At 45.2% G+C, this 17606-nt stretch overlaps 1 protein-coding gene across 1 annotated transcript in view; it reads right to left on the reverse strand.

Annotated features, from left to right (window-relative positions):
• Positions 1 to 12654, reverse strand: part of TMEM178B (transmembrane protein 178B) — a 307161-nt gene extending 294507 nt beyond the window's left edge. The window contains exon 1 of the mRNA XM_066634398.1: positions 12273 to 12654. Within this exon, the coding sequence (XP_066490495.1) occupies positions 12273 to 12654 (382 nt within the window). The remainder of the gene's footprint in view (positions 1 to 12272) is intronic.
• Positions 12655 to 17606: the final 4952 nt, after the last annotated feature.

Consider the following 17606-nt stretch of genomic DNA (forward strand, 5'->3'; position numbering starts at 1 on the left):
CTGAGCTGGTGGGGTGGACTGCACCATTTTTGCACTGCAGATAGGAGATGCAAATTTGGTACACTCCACTGAGCTTTTTTAACCCATTTTTGTCCGGCCCACAAGGGTACACATTTGAGCCCTGTTGTGTATATGCAACATTGGGCAGAAATGGCTTAGTAAGCTTCCTGAAAGCAGAAAGCTAGCTCATCAGGAAGAAATGCACTAGCCTCACTCACAGCTTGCCGTGCTCATTTTCTGCTTTGTCTTTGAAGACCTCTTGGAAATTTCAGTAAGTCCAAAATACAGCTTATAGACTACTAACTGAGTTTGGCTAGACAGCATTTCTCTCTTGCCCCGAACAATTGCATTGCATGCTCATATGTGTCCAGCCATAATTCCAAACGCTGGTTACAATTGCAAAGTCCTCAGTGTCTTTGGATCTGGCTCTCTGAAGGACCACCTTCTGCCAAGTCCAGGTCCTGGGCCCAAGTTCATCAACAGAGACCCTCTTCCCCAAGAATTTGAGATTCTGTGGATAGTGAGCAGATAGTAAGCATTTTCCATCATGCCATCCCATAAGTGGAATGGCCTCCCCAGAGAAGCACACCTTGTGCCAAGTCTGATGGCCTTTCAACTCCCATTTCTTCAACTAAGCTTCCCAACTGCTTTGGGGGATTCTGCTTTCGGCAACGAAGGGTTTCTACCTCCTGACCATTGGCTGACTTGGTTTATGAATGCTGTATTAAGAACAATGGCACTGGTGGGAGTTCTCTGTTTCCTCCTATACAAGTTGTTACATGACTGTCATTGCCATGGTATTTTCTTATCATGCGTTAAGTGATGGGCCTAACATCTGTCACATGCTGTTCATTCATTCTTTCATCTAGTCCCCAAGGTAAGGCTGAGTGCAATGTAATGTTCTGCTGGAGATTTTTGCTTTCCTTTCCAGAGTTTGAAATGCTCGAGTCAACCAGAGACAAGGTCAGCAGAGTATACCTTGTACTCAGAGAGAACAGGAAGTTGTGGCATTTGTGACTGTTCTTGTGAGAATGCAATCCACAACTTGGGGCTGTCCTGCCTTGGCTAGTTGAGGCCTACGAGTCAAAGAATGGGGCCAGGAAGGAGGAAGCAGGCAGTGCTAACTGAAGCCAGTGAAGCGGGTGGAGCTTTTACAAAAACAACAAGAGCCCAGGCAGAGAGTGGGTACTTTCCAAGCAGAGGACAGGCGGCAAAATCCTAACCCCTTATGTCAGTGCTGGCATAGCGGTGCCAATGGGACATGTGCTGCATCCTGCTGTTGGGTGTCACTCCCAGAGGCCTCCTCAAAGTAAGGGAATGTTTGTTCTCTTACCTCAGAGCTGCATTGCCCTTATGTCAGTGCTGGAAAGCATTGACATAAGGGGTTAGGATTGCGCCCATAGTTTGATAACCTTCAAAACAGAAGAGAGCCCTGTATAGAAATGCTGATTTTACGTAGAGAAACTGCTGCATGAGTCAGACCGCTGGTCCCTCTAGGACAGTGCTGTTGACTGGCGATGGTATTCCAGGGTTTCAAATAAGAGTCTTTCTCCTGCCCTACCTGCAGATGTCAGGGATTGAGCCCAGGACCTTCTGAACACAGAACATGTGCCCCTTCTGAGATATAGCTCACAGTACGTTAACAAGGGTATAGTCAACCTGCTATAGGTTAAGGCAGGGGCATCAAAAGCCCTTGCATCACCCAGTGCAGGAGGCCAGTATGTCATCCCTATGATGGACCTCCTCCCATGCAATGGGTGGGTCAGCACCCTGGGCAGTGCACATGCTGATGTACCATTGCCCCACCCTGCTGGTTTTTTGGCTATAACTTTTCATAGAATAGAGACATTTCAACGTGGTTTGTTTCACTGCATTCTGCACGAAATTACACATCGAATGATATATAACATGATGGCATTATTCGGAAATAACAAGATTTTAAAAATGTTGGCCAGAAGTGGTGTCGCCTCCTCCCCATGTGCGTCACCCAGTGCGGCCCACACCCCGTTCCCCCCCCAGTGACGCCACTGGGTTAAGGATCAGCTAAGGAAGGATCAACTATAAAGGAGATACACAATCTTTTTTTTTTTTTTTTAATGTGCTCAACAGTAACAGTTCTAAGAAAGGTTAACTTGGAAGTAAGTTCCACTGAAATTAAAGAAATTCATATACTGTGTGTGGAAGCACAGTTAGGATTCGGCTGAAGGAACAGTTAGTAATGCATTGCTGTTGGGTGGGAAAGAGGAAGTTATTGAACAAAGTGCTTCGAACATAGATCCAGAGATGTTGAGCATCACATTAATTCATATGATCATTTTTGAAATGCATCAGGGCTAGGCAGACTGTAAACAGGATTTGCTAGAGTCAGTGACGTAGCTAACCCATTTACTATCTAGTTCAAAGAAGACTTTGTAGCACCTCCCCCCCCCATCAAATTTAATTCAATTTGTGTCTTTTTTGTGACACCACTTCGGATTAACAGAGCAATCCTATGTGTGTCTACTCAGAAGTAAGTTCCATTATGTTCAATGGGGCTTACTCCCATGAAAGTGTTATAGGATTGCAGCCTAAGAAGACAACTCCCTTGGTGGAAGTCATTCTAGTCTCCTCCCTCATGGAGCCTCCTTCGCAGCTGATCGAAACTCCCCCCTTCACGGACACTTTGAGATCAGAAGCCTCCACAGTTGAGCAGGACCTCCAGGACCCCCCCCCCAGCTGAGCGAAGTGATCCAGAAACAACATCCTGAAGCGGGAAGAGTCTTGTGAGGCTGTGAGGAGGAAAAAGAGGAGAGCACTAGTGGCAGCTCACAGTTCCGGGACAGGGGGGCCCACAGAGACAGTTGAGGAGGAGGGTAGTCGCCCATTATAGTCAATGGGACTTACTCCCTGGAGGGTGTGGATAGACTTGGGCTCCTAATTCGGCTGCTTGCAAGGCCTGCAGCCAAATATAAGTCATGCACAGAGCGCAGTGACGGTGGCAGGTTCGACTGTTGCCCTCCCCCAGCAGCACACAACAAGTGGTTTGTTCACATTGCTTTTATAACTGGCACAATGCGACCAGACCACTTGTTGTGTTGCTGCTGGTTGCAGGGGGGGGGCAACAATCTAGCCCATCACCCCAGTGTGTGCACAACCTACACACTGGCAGAGCCTGCAACCGAATAAAAGTTGCACCCGCATTGTGGCGACACTGGCAGATGACTGTTTCCCCCCCCCCCCGCAGTAGTCCAGTGTGCCTGGCAGGGCAGCAGCCCAGTGTAAGTCACATGCTGGATGTCGTTGCACATTGTTGCCCTCCCCCCGACCAGTAACCCGGTGCAGCTGCTACCCCCTGCAGCCCCTTAGCTACGCCACTGTAGATCAGGAGGAGTTCACACAAGTAGGAAATCTTCACAGGCACATGTCTGGGGGAGACCATGGGAGACTTGCCAGTGGCAAGGAGAAGAAATTCAGGGCAGACAGCTGTGTCGTCAAGAGTAAGTTTCATTGGTGGCATAGAGCAGGTAAGAGCAAATGTTCCAAAGCAGTGAGGTTAAGGAAGGAAAGGGTTAGTATGGAGCACTCAAGCTCTAGAGGTGAATGATTAACCAGAAAGCACCAGACTCTCCCAGCTTGTTTCTGTGGGGGCTTTTGAGAGGTTGGGATAATTAAGACTGGACCAAATGGCTCCAGCTGTGCTGAATCCCATGCCAACCATATAGGAATGAGGAGTGATTCCTGTCAAAGTAGAAGAGTCACCACTCAGTGATTTTCCCCTCAGTATCCACATAATAAAATGACCTTGTGACCCGACACCGATGGGGATAAATCAATGGCTTCTATCTCTTCACATTGCTAAGAAAGGGGTGACTTCCTCTGATGGCTTTGCTTCCTCAGCACTCCCACCCGTCATGCTACCTTAAACAAAAACCAAGAGAACTCTAGAATTCCTGTGTGTAGACCTGGTTTGGAGAGATTGATCCACACTGCTGTTAGATTTTTCCTTTCCTTTCGGGTCCTAAATCATCCCACAAAAGCAAATGGTCATTTGGCTGCAACAAATCTATTAGAAGAAGAATTGCTGAATATATCAATGTTTGAAAAAAAAAAAAAAAAATCAGATTCCAGCCAAAGCCAGCAGGCATCAGATTAGAACGATTCCATGGCAGAGTTCCAAAAGGGAACGAAAAGGACTTTATGGTGGTATTCCTCTCCGCAGAGTGGTCTCCAGTTATTGCAAGTCTTCTCCCTTGTGGTTTACTATGTCTTCATTATGCAATTATTGAATTTTTTTCCCCTTGTTTGCCTTTCTCCTCAGAACTGGAGATGGTAACTGAAGTTGCATGGAATATATGGGATTTTTTGTGGTTTATTAAGGACCATGAACATTGCCAGGTGCCTTCCAGAGGGCTTACAATCTGGTCAGACAGACACAACAAATCTGATGACAATAACAATTCCTGATAAAGGAGTCAAAGACTCTGTAAGAAGCATGCTGTCTTGAATTGTTGCCACTACCAGATGAGGAGCATCATGGAGGACCCATGGAACCTTGGTGGTGGAACAGTGAGGTCAGCCTCAGATACTTGGACTGGCACCCACTAAGTCCCCATTCATAATCACCATTTCCAAAAGTAGCCAGGAGGGAGCTCCAACTCAGCTTATTCTTTCCCTTCCTCCCCCAGGTGTTGCCTTATGATGACACCACTAGCTAGCTTGTGGTTTGCTTTAGCCAGTTTCCTGATAGTCACCTCCAGTTTTGTTGGCCCACCATTTTCATGCAGGATGTTCTGAAGACTGGGACCCATGTGCCAGGTGCTTTTCTTGCACATTGCTAGAGACTGTGCCACCTTGCCACTTCCGCAAAGGGGAGGCTTGATTAATTCATTTTACATTTTAAAAATGTATTATTAATTAACAGTATTTATATACCGCTTTTAAACTAAAAGTTCACAAAGCGGTTTACAGAGAAAAATCAACTTCCTTTCCATGCAACCTGTCCGGTAAAGTACAATGCAATGCTTTGCACACCAATCTAATGTTGAAGTTCAGCATCATAAAATAATAGAAAAGTATTCAGTGGAAAAGAATAGCGACAGACCTGCTCATAGGCCAGAAACTGCCCAAAGATGAAACTACACTAACAGCCTGATCCTATACATGATTACTCAAAAAAATATATGTTTAGGCTGCAATCCTAACCAATTTTCCAGCACTGACATAAGAGCAATGCAACTCCAAGGTAAGGGAACAAAGATTGCCTTACCTTGAGGAGGCCTCTGTGACTGCCCCCCAAACTACAGGATGCAGCACATGCCCCACTGGCACAGCTATGCTAGTGCTGGAAAGTTGGTTAGAATTGCGCCCTTAGACTGCTTGTTCTATGTACATTTTATTAGTAAGTCCCATTGAACTCAATGGGATTTACTACTGAGTAAATCTTCAATAGAAAAGGCTGTGCACATTCTTAGGATTCCCTGATGATTTTTTTTCCATCTCATTTCCTCTCTGACCAATTCCATGCCAGGTAACAATTCTGTGGACCCCTTAATACAGGTTCAGTTTGTCCCACATGAGAGGGAGGTCCTATACCCCCAAAGTTGCAGCTTATAATAATTCAAATACAAGGCAATAGGAGACAGCTTTGAAATGGACAAGATCAAGTAAGCTGTTTAAAGCATACAGTGCACTCTCCAGATGAAATCAGCAGAGAAAACATGGGAATCTTTCTTTGTACCATTCTCCCTTCCTGTAGGGACATGAAGTTCTCCTGAAGTAGCTAATTATGAACACAGCAGGCCAAAAGAGCAAAAGAACAATAAACACCTCAAAGCGCAACTAATGTCAATATCCATTTTACAAGAATGGCATTACGATGGTGACTCTGGGTATTTTTTGTCTGAAAAGAATATTGTCAGGACCCACTTTTTAAAACAACACTCTGTTGGGATCCATCTAGGTTTACCAGACGTTTTAAAAAAGGAGATCTAGAAAGAAACCTTTATTATTTATTTATTTATTTATTAGTAATAACCAGGAAAAAGACCCTCAAACATTATCTCTCTATATTTACATATGCTTGCAAACTGCAGGAACTCAGCTCCTAGCAAGGCGGTTAGCAGCTACAGTATCTGATTTTTCAATAGCCTCGGGGCTTGAGGCAATTAGTTCTCTGATCTTTCCATCACCCTTTGGTGACCCACCAAAGATCAGGTCACATCCCACCAGTGGCTCCTGACCCACAGTTTGGGAACTACTGTTGAAGAGAGCCATTCTTACATTTAGTGCACATTCTGTTTTCTATTTAATTGAATGGAGATGTGGGGGAACTTGCCTTACAGTGACTGAGGTTGATGGTTCATTGGTCTACTCTGCCTGACAGTGGCTTTCCAAAGTTTCAGACAAGGGTCTCTCCCAACCCTACCCACAGATGTCATGAATGGAACCTGGGACATGCTGCATACAAAGTTTATGCTCTACCACTGAGTTACAGGCCCATCTCCATTTCCAAAGATTCCAGAGAGCTCTAGAGTTTCCTAGAACTAAGTGAATTTTCAATTTAAAGCGCTATTGAAATTCATCCATATCTTCTGTTTCTTGTCTTCAAAAAGCAATATGAAAAGCAGTTGCCTTTGCCATTCTAAACTGCATGTATTTACCAAAAGATTATGGTTCTAGTTTCTATGCATTTGGCACTCCCCATCTTCAGGCACGTGTTACATGTACATCTATGAAATGCACAAATGCATTTGTGGTTACATGACGTGAACGCTTGAGAAATATTTGGGCTCTTGTTGAAATAAGTACATATAACAATCACCAGCTCCACCCATTACCCTTCATACAAACGGTTCTCCCTTTCCCCCTGTCCCTGGACAAGGGGGGGCACCGGGATGCAGGTCTCTTGTTATCTGGTGTGCTCCCTGAGGCATTTGGTGAGCCGCTGTGAGACACAGGAAGCTGGACTAGATGGGCCTATGGCCTGATCCAGTGGGGCTGTTCTTATCTATTTTGAAAGACAGACTGAAGGTGTCATGGGTGCTATGGTGGAACTGGAACATTGGAATCACTTCCCTTTCCCCTGATCTTCCACAGGTTGCACATTACATTGTGTTCTTACATATGTGCCAATACAGGGGTAGCCTAAATACTTTTGCATCATTTCCGTGACTATGAGTAGAGGCTGGAGAAAACAGTGATAATGAAATAAAAACACATCATGACACTTCCTGCACATCTCATTTTTGTACCAAAAACCCAAAATATGGGAAAAAACCCATTTTATTTGGTTTTTATTTATTATTTAATGCATGGGTAATGCATGGGTAATGACTGTGGCTGCCTCTGCTGCGACGATACCACCTATATCACCTACCTACTACAATTCTAAAGCAATTATAATTTATAATTATAATGTAAATTTTTGAATAACAACACCTAACACCACTTACTGCACTCCTAACTTTGGAGAACACTGAAATTTGTGAAAAAATACATCCATTTTCTCCCACCTCTAACTAGGAGCCCAATTCTATCCCCCAACATCTTCCACACTAATGGGGTGCAAGCTGCCTGCAGTGATGGGGGAGGGCAATCAGAAGTCCTGGGAAATGTAAGTAAAAATACTTTTACTTACGCATCCATAGGCTGTTGGGCCATCAAGGGGTATCCTTGGACTTATGCTTGCTATTTTTCTGGAGTAAGTCCAAGGAGAGGAAAGGGCATGTTGGGCCAGGAAAACAGGGATAGCGTACCAGCATGTGCCGCTGTCACTGGGACCCACCCCATCTTGCCCTCAAAATGCTCCTTGCCTGTCCCACTTCCCACCCTGCTTCTCTCTCTCCCACCTTTGAACCACCCCTTCCACCACCTTACCTGCTCCAGCACAACATCTGAGAGCCACTGCCCCTACAAGCAGAGTCTTCAGCCTGGCAGCCTTAAAGCACACAGCAGCTACATGCCTTCTGCAATGTCACTGCAGCACTTACAGCAGTGTCCCAGGAGCTCCTCCACCATAAGTGCCCAATGCTATTGGGCCCTGAAGAGATCAGGAAGCATGACATTTGGGGTGGTAGGCTCCATGGTAGAGCACATACTTCAGTTCCAAAAGTCCCAAGGTCCATCCCTGGTGTTCCTTGATAGGGCTGGGAAAGAGCCCTTTCTGGAGTCATAAAGAGGTGATTCCAGTCACTGTAGACCAGTGTTTCTCAATGTTTGTCCTCTGCTTATCTGTGCACTTCACATCTATACGTCTATACGAAGTACCACCAGTCCGGAAGTAACTGGCAATAACATCATTGACAATTACTTCTGGGTTAGGAGGCCAGATGCAATGTGATAAACCCCAGTAAGAGGCTCAGGGTTGACAGGTGGGCTTTTTTGAGTGCAGAAAAACATGCTTTGGAGCCTTCTACTGTTGCTTGTTATGTCACATTCCTGGTCTCACTGCCAGGTGGCAGGTGTCCAGGGGTCCCGCAAGGACCACCAGACACCACTTCAAGTACCACCGGTGGTACCCATACCACTGGTTGAGAAACACTGGTGTAGACTATATGGACCAATCATCTGGCTCAAGTTAAGGAAGCTTTTTGTTTGAAATCCTGAGCTGGGTCCCTGAGCTCTGCTGCTGGGGCTGAAGTTCACAAACAGGAGACCCTTGTCAAGCTTTACAGAGTTCAAATGAAGAGGTCAAGAGATCAGCCCCTGTCTTTTTATACCACTAGGGTGAATGGCCAGAAGAGAGAATTGCCCATAGTTTCAGCTGATTCACACTATAGTCCATATTCCTTCAGATCTAGGAATTCATGTGATATCAAAGGACCAACCTGATGCCTATATAACATCCCAGAGCTGCCTCTTTCTCTCAGTCTGGGAAAGGAAGGCCAACCTCTGACTGTAAAAGGAATAGCCTCTAGGTTGGAGAAAGCTTTTTATCATGGGTGGTGGCAACAAATGTTGCTGATTTACATGGTAGTTACTAGTTCCTAACCCACCCTCATGGTGGCTTGTGGGTATATGCACTCATTGAAGCATGCCAGTCACTCCAAAAGGCATTAAATTCCTGGGGGGGGGGGGGGGGGAGAGAGAAAAATCCTTATATCCCTAAAATATATCCATATTTTTGTCCTCCCCGTGTCTTTATATCTGCATGTGCCAAAGTAGTCCCATCCAGCGTATTTAAAGATACCATATAAAAGTGTTGTGCTCATAATGACTCATTTCTATATTATCTTGCTATAAGGCAAAGCCAGGAGTTCCACACATCCCCCAGCCAATCATGGCTGGGTCGGGAAGCCCAAACCTATCCAAGTTCCCCCGCACTGGTGGAGTGGTGCTGATGCGATTTGCAATGTATCCTGTGGGGGAATTTTGCATGCTGAAGGATTCCTTGTGGTAAAGGGGGTGGCCTATTAAAAGCTGGCGCACGTCCACATTGCCCCATGTTGATGGATCAGGCCCGGGAAGGGGGATAGGATATGGCATGTTCTAGGCCTGATCCACCCATCACCTGACCCATTTCTGCCTTCCCCCCACCTCATTACACCCCCTTCCTGCTCTCCCCCTGCACTGTTCCACTTCCCTGCTGCCTTACCTGCTCTAGGGCATTCCACTCCTAGCACTAGCACTGGGGGACAGCGCATACCTTCTCATTGGTGTTCTTAACTTGTGCACTGTCCCAACATATGACAAGCCTGTATTGGTACGCACTCCACCAGTGCAAGTGGGGGATAGGATTAGGCCATTAGTCAGCAGTGTGTTAAAGCATTTTTTAAAATCCAGCTATATTCTTATTTTTGTTAGGATTATTTTTGTTAGGATTTAGGTTTAGTGCCCTCTCTAAAACAGTTGCCTCTATAATCAAACCTAGATGTTACTCAATGAAAGATGATGTTATGCAGCATTGTGGTTGGACTAGGAGTGGAAAGAACTGGGCTCAATCTCTACTCAGTCATAGCACTGCTTAGCATCAGGCTAACCTACCTCACAGGGTTGTTGTGACAATAAAAAACCGGGATAATGCTTGTACACTTGTGCACTTGTACAACCAATCTCTTTGGTAGAAGACAAGGTTAATCAAATACGTATAAGTAAAAAGTGACATTATCAATTTTAAATGATATGGGTTGCTAGATAGTAGCATTTAGACTCAAGTGACCCAAATTCAAATGTCCTCCTCTGTCATTTATATCTCACTTCTCCTCCAAGAAGCTCAGATATTTTATCCTCACTTTGTATGGTAGGTTAAGCTAAGCCTGAAGGCCAACCAGGAGGCCCTAGAGCTGTATGGGGATTTGACCCTGGGTTTCAACAGCTACCCCACCAGTCTGCATCCCAGTGGGCTCCTTGTGTTGCCTTGAGCAAACTGCTATCCCTCAACCTCCATTCTCTATCTACTAAAATTCAGTTATCCAGGCCTAACTCAGGGCAAACTCAATAAAAAGTAAAGCACTTGGCAAATCAAAAGTATTGTGTAAATAATTTGTGGCCATAAGGGAAGAATAGATTGTTAAAATTTGGTTCTAATAGGTAGGAGTGGACTGATTCCATTCACTTCATTGTAAGCATGTTTGAATATTTTAAACTCTTCCTATCCCTAAGGTAAATAACTATGTTTCCATCATCTCATTATCATTACAACATCATGGGGCTTTATTCTCACGCTTTTAACAGGTAACGGAGGCTAAGGTATTATGCTTACTCAGTAAATTCATGTCTAAGATTAAATTAGAACCCAGATTTTCCAGATTTTCACCCTGGAAAATGATGTCTTTGCCACTATTAAAACCAGGGATGAAACCTAGGAGCTACTGGTAATTATGAACAGCAAAAATTCAAGTTGCTTATTTATTCAAGGAGGTTTGTTCAAGTTGACTCCCATCATTCCTTTCGTGCCATGCCATAAATCCAAAGCTCAACCTGGAAGGATCTTTGGTTTCCCTGTTGAGCCTGCCAACTAATGTGCTGACCATGATGACAGTTTTTAATCATGGACAGTTGCCCATTACAAAATGGACCCGAGCCAGGAACGCATTTCATGAAGTCACCAAACAACCACTAGCCCATCACACTTTCTGGCCATTAAACTCCCTGTTGTCTTAGAAATCACAACAAAGAAGTGATCTGCTTCCGATCAGCTTGCTCATTGTTCAGTGTGCTCGATGCCAGTGTCAACCTTTTGTGAAAAATAAATGGAACAAAATTATACATTGATGCAAGTGCTCTTCGAATCTTTGCAGAAGATAAATGCAAGCAAAAAATTTAAAAAAAATTGAGCTAAGGGAGTGCAGCTATGATTCTGTTTTGCAGCACAATGATACAATAAAGTGAGCAGGGAGTATGCAGAAAACCTCTGTTGCAATCATACACACCTTGTAAATGTATGCATTTTTCTCAGATACATGTACTGTAACCTTTTGTCTGCCATGATATGAAGAAATGATGCAAGTATGTTGCCCCCATTCTTAGCCAAATTTCTCATAAAAAAGTAAGACAGATAAATTGAAGGTGATATTGGCCAACAGAAGCCTTGAGAGAAGGATGTTATGATTCCTCTTTGGAGCTTTCTTAATTCAACTACTGTAACATTATTTTTGTGAATTGACATGGTTCACATATCTGAAATAACCTGTTACTAGGAGTACTGTAGTGTACTCTCTCTCTCTCTCTATCACACACACACACACACACACACACACACACACACACACACACACACACACACACACACACACACCCCTCTTTGTTGGCTCTCCTTTCAATGTTAAAAGAAGCCTATTAGTTTAATCCAGAAGTAATCTAGCCTTCTGGTACAGCATTATTGACAACCCAAAAGTAGCTAGATTTAGCTAAATCCTTAACTTTATGGGTTCTCTTCACTGTTTATGTACTGAGAAAAAGTTCTAGGTGCCACAATTATGCATGGTCTTACTTTTAAAAATTGATTAGACATAAATCAGGAGGCAGATTGGAAGACCTTACAAAGCTCTTTCTACAAGGCCTATAACTATAAAGATTGTCAGAATATCCTCACTGTTTGCCAATGTTCAAAATAAGCTATGCCAAGCACTGTCACCATCCGTCCTTACCAGTTCTGAACTCTTTTAAGGAGAATTAGGTTGCCTGTGATTGTAAGGCCAATGGGGAGAATCTGATGGATAAGATTGTAGACATGACCCCCTTTAAGCAAGGAAGCCTTACTTCAAAAATTGGATTGTATCTGGTTTCAGCATATTTATTCCACTGCTTTGGACAAGGTGGCTCAACCAGGTGAATTCTGAAAAAGCAACGCCTACCTTTTGCAATGAGCTCCTCCAAGTCTTGGTCAAATCCCAGCCGATGGCATTTCCTCCAGAGCCCCATGTTTGTAGAGTTGTATTGTCTATTGCACTCATCGACAGCACTCATGGCAAAGAGCTGCCTCCGATTTCTGGCCAAGAGAAGTTTCCCTTCCCAACGGTCCAGCCTAGACCTGCTGGCCCTGAGGGGTAGATTATTGTTCGAGTTATAAATGAAGCCAGGGTCGTTCCTCCGGGTGGTGAAGCTCTTGCAGCGTTCCCTGTGTTTCCTGGCATCCGTCTCATACCAATGGTCCGAGCAGATCGCCACAGCCAGCATGCCTAGAGCACACAATGCTAAGGACAGACCAGCATAGAGCAATAACCTTCCGGCAGCCATACCTTAGCTTCACAGAGACACCATGGGCATCTTCCTGGGGAGGCAAAGCCCTTCAACGTGATACCAACAGAGCCCAGCTCCTGGGCAGGTCTCAAATAGTGATTTCCTTCAGTGATCACATATGAGCAGGTGGAGATTCATCACGCACTGGGAGGGGAGTGAGAAACTTCTGCCCCAGAAGGAAAGAATCCTGGCCACTCATTCACTCCATCTAAGAACCAGGGGAAGGCAAAATGGCCCCAAATGCTGAAGTTTCCACCCAAATCAGTGTGATGCCAGACAAGGCAAGGGGTCCTACAGGGAAGTCAGTGGGAATTCAGCATCCTGCCTTGTGCCTGGCCATGTAGATCAGTCCCTTGAGTTCTTCCAGCCTTGCCCTCACCAAAGGACTAAGAAAGATGGTTCTTTAGGTCTATCTACATCAGCTTTCGAAGGGGCCACATCCAAGGAGTCCAAGTCCACAAAAGCGCCCTGGAAATCTTCTTGTTTCCTAGCAGCCAGTGATTCTTGCTTCCAAACACCAGGAAGCTGGAGGGGGAGGGGCTATAATTATTGTGACGATAATTATTATTTTGTGAGAATCCTGGGCACGCCGGATGGTTGGAAAGGACAAGCGAACAAAGAAATGGTGGCTTGCGATCCTGAGGTTGGAGCCCAAACAACAGCCCTTCTCCCTTGTCTAACACTGAAGTCCATCCCGGCTGGCTCCGAGCCCCAGAACTCCTGTAGCTTTGCAGCAATGAACTGACATCTTGGTTGCAACCCCCCCTCCACCCTTCCTCCCTCCCTCCCTCCCTTCCTCTCTCTCTCTCTCTCTCCAACTGATTCAGCAGGGTTTTGTTTTGTTGTCTGCTTCTCCCGTAATCAAGGCAACGTCAGGAGAGAAGCATTGAAGAACTACCACGCCGGATTAGGGATGGGAGTGTGGATGGGCTTTCATCTCATCAAAACACAGAGAGAGAGAGAGAGAGAGAGAGAGAGAGAGACAGAGAGAGAGAGAGAGAAGATCGCAGCTGGCAGCCTCTTTTCTTGGCTTCCCTGGGAGCAGTGTGGCTGGCAGGCGGCTGGAGAGAGAGAGATTCAGCACCACCGGCGATTCAGCACCATGGACAGCGTCCGCTTCCTTCCCTTAGACCCAACCCCGGAATCTTCTGTGTTGCTTTTTATTCCACCTCCTCCTGCTATTCCAAAACCTCCCCCTTTTTTCCTCTCTTTCTCTCTCTCCCTCTTTTTCTTTTCACCCCCCCCTTTTTTTTTTTACATCAGGGCTTCCTTTTTGTTGAGCAAGATTTTTTCCCAATCTAGTCAAACAGGCAGATAGATAGATGCAGGCACGTTTTCAAGCTGCAGATGGAAGGGAGGGCGACAGTCTGAATCAAACGATGGTAAGCTGTGGGGGGGGGGGGGGATCTCGAATATAATGAATAAATCCAGCCGATTTCAAGTCAAAGGAGGAGGGGCAGGCTACAGCCTCTCAATAGCTCACACAGTCTGCACCATTCCCCTGCCACAGGGCCTGATCCTCATCCTAGAGCCCCGATCGTTTAGTAGCAGCTTCAGAACATTCAGGCATTTGGCTTGCTGGGACCTTCCATCCCCTTTGCTGCTGGAATGGGAAGAACTCACCCATCTTGCCGGGAGCGGAAGCAACTGAGGCGATCTAGAGAGTCCAGGAGCCTGGGAAATGGCATTGTCATGTGTGCGGCGTGATGGCGGTGATGGGTTTGGGGTGGGATTTTTTCCCCCCTTTAATTCCCCACTCCTGATAACCCAAATAAAGAGCCTCTCCAAGTCTTCATCCACCTGGGACTGTGACCGCCTTCAAATACACACACCGCCCCGCAGCAGCCTTGGCTGGAGCCTACAGCCAGAGAATACAGAACACCCAGCCAAAAGCTAGTGATGTCACCCATGCAACGTGAGCCTCATTTCTTATTTCTCTTGCCTCCTTAAAGATAAACTGCACCGCTTTGCCAAGGGAAAATGGCTCGGTTGGCCCTTCCTGGCCAGAATGAAAACATGGATCTGCAGAGGGCTTCATGATTTAGGGGTCACCATGCTCTCTAAACACACACACACACACACACACACAGAGAGAGAGAGAGAGAGAGAGAGAGAGAGAGAGAGAGAGAGAGAGAGAGAGACTCTGTATCAATATTGATCACAATTGATTACGTACAGCCATCAATATTGTTCACATAGTGCCAAAATGTCATAGTTCCTTTATGTGTATATAAATACACACACACATACATTCATACAGGCATGCACCAGAGTGGCTCAAATCTTTCACCATAGTTGTGTTGTCTCACATGTCCCCCTCTCCATGTTATCACCAAAAATTAACGTTATGTTGCAATCTCAAGCAAGTTTCCTTAGACGGAACTCTCATGTGTGCAATGGAGCCTACTCTCAGAGTTGCCTAGGACTACAGTCTAACCACATAATTTTAAGCAGGTTTACTAAGAAGTGAAACACACCGATGTGTGCAATGAATCTCACTCCCAGGCAAATGTGCACAGGATCGCTTTGTCAAACATTTCCCCCTCAACACTGTTGTGAGGATTACTGAGATAAGCATTGTAAATTACAGTGTACAGTAAAAGTGCTATATACATGATTAATGGTACTGCTACATAAACATTTTCCAGCCACGTATGTAGACAGATGGGGTTGTCAGATATCCTGCTTTTTCACAAGAGTTCCTTCCCTATTAAAATGTTGCTCCTTACTGAAGTCCAATAGGGAGAGTTGGGCAATATAGAGCAGAAACTGACTGACTGGAGAACTCAAAAGCTTCCTTTTCATCTGGGATCTTCATGAGAACATGCTCACCATGGCAGAGTTGAGCTCTGATCTGAAAGTCAGGCTCATATTAAGATTAGAAAGGAGGAAGAGGCTGGTTCTGTTGCCATTGTAGGATGATACAAACAAAAGCAACTATTTCCTCATCCCTTCCAACCATTTCCTCAACCTTCCTGGGCCTGTATTTGAATCTGCTAATTATTAACACCATTAATTCCTACATCATACCTTCACAGAACATAACAAGAGACTACACAGAATTCCATAGGACAACTGCCACAAGGCTAAGTGGGCCCCTACATTTTGAAGTGGGAACCCCACAAAGTACGAGGGTCGCCCAGAAAGTAATGCACCACATTTTTTTTTTCTCAGCCTACAGTAATGGTACAAATGCGAAACTTTAGATATACATTATTTGAATTTTCAGGAGCGCGCACACAAATTTTTGGTTTCTTCAGACAGATAGCGTAGCTGCAGCAGTGTTTCGAAATGGCGTCTGTAAGTGATGTACGTTACAAGCAGTGTGTCATCATTGAATTTCTCACTGCGGAGAAAGAAACTGTTGGGAACATTCACAAACGTTTGTGTACAGTTTATGGAGAATCTGCAGTTGACAGAAGTAAGGTTAGTCACTGGGCACAGAGGGTGAGGCCATTAGAAGGCAGTTTGGCAGAGCTCCAAGATTTGCAGCGTTCAGGGCGGCCATCCACGGCTGTCACACCTGACAAGACGCAGCTTGCTGATGTGCTCATTCGCGAAGACCGACGCATTGATGTGATGCCAAGAGGCAGCACCATTAATTCTGAAGCTTATGTGAAGACATTAACCAAACTCAAGAAGTGCTTCCAGCAACTTCGGCGCCATAACAACCCAGGTGAATGTTTGATTCAACATGATAACACTTGGCCTCACACAAGTTTGAGGACTTCGGAACACATCACTAAACTGTGTTACCCCATCCACCCTACAGCCCTGACCTAGCTCCCTCAGACTTCCACTTGTTTGGGCCATTAAGGGATGCCATTCGCGGAAGACATTTTGAGGATGACGAAGAGGTGATTCACACAGTGCAGAAATGGCTTCGTGACCAGAACAAGGAGTGGTACCGACAGGGCATACATGCCCTTGTGTCTCGCAGGAGGAAGGCCATAGAATTGGATGGAGATTATGTGGAAAAATAGGGAGTGTAGAAGAAACATCATTCTTTCTTGTGTGTAAGTTTCATTGTGTTCAATAAATAATTGTTGAAGAAAAAAAATGTGGTGCATTACTTTCTGGGCAACACAATGGCAATTATTTATGTGGCATCAAAACATTCTGTGGAATACTGTGTTGAGGGACCCTAAGCAGTGTAAAATTGGTTGTGAAGAAATCTTCTGATGTGATTGTCTGAGCTACCCTAATGGAACTGGTAATAACTCTGTCATTGATCAAAATGCTCAGAGTGTAGGAAAGGGGGAGACAGGCGGAAAGGAAGGTTCTGGATTCTGGGATCTACCTTTCAGGACCAGCCTATGCCCAGACACCCAAACTTAGATGATAATTCCTTCTAAGGAGAACCTCACTGTTGTCCCAGTACAGACTGGATCAAAGGGCAATAGACATCTCCTGAAGGACTCCCACTCAAGGCCTACCCCAGAAGATGCCGCACTCAGGGAGGCTGTGGAGTTGGGGAAATAAGGCCTCCTGACCAGACTTAAAATCCAGCTTCAGACTTTTTACCACAACCCTCATGACTCCAAAAGCAGAGGTGGCAATGAACCCAAGCTAAAGCAAAGACCAGAGAGACATCACCTGGGTAGAAGCATAAGGCTCGTCATCTCTTAGCCAGTTCAGGGTTAAGATACTCCAGATCAGGTCCTGCTGATGTTCTAGGAAGAGATGAAGCAGCAGGGTCAACTATAAAATGACCCAGAAGTTTGCTGGTGCAATGTCTCCTTATGCTCAACTCCTTGGTGAGCTTCCTTGGCTGGACAGCTCCCCTGCTGATTCAACATGCATTGGCTTGGACCTGTTCCTACTGCCCTTGCCATATTGAACAGCATCCCAGATCTGCTGGTATGGTGAGAAATTGAATCAAAATATTCATGATTGGTGGGACCTAGGACTAAACTGAAAGTTCTCAAGAATTTTTGGCTTGAAATAGG

This window comes from Tiliqua scincoides, chromosome 7 (assembly GCF_035046505.1).
Source record: "Tiliqua scincoides isolate rTilSci1 chromosome 7, rTilSci1.hap2, whole genome shotgun sequence".
NCBI lineage: Eukaryota > Metazoa > Chordata > Lepidosauria > Squamata > Scincidae > Tiliqua > Tiliqua scincoides.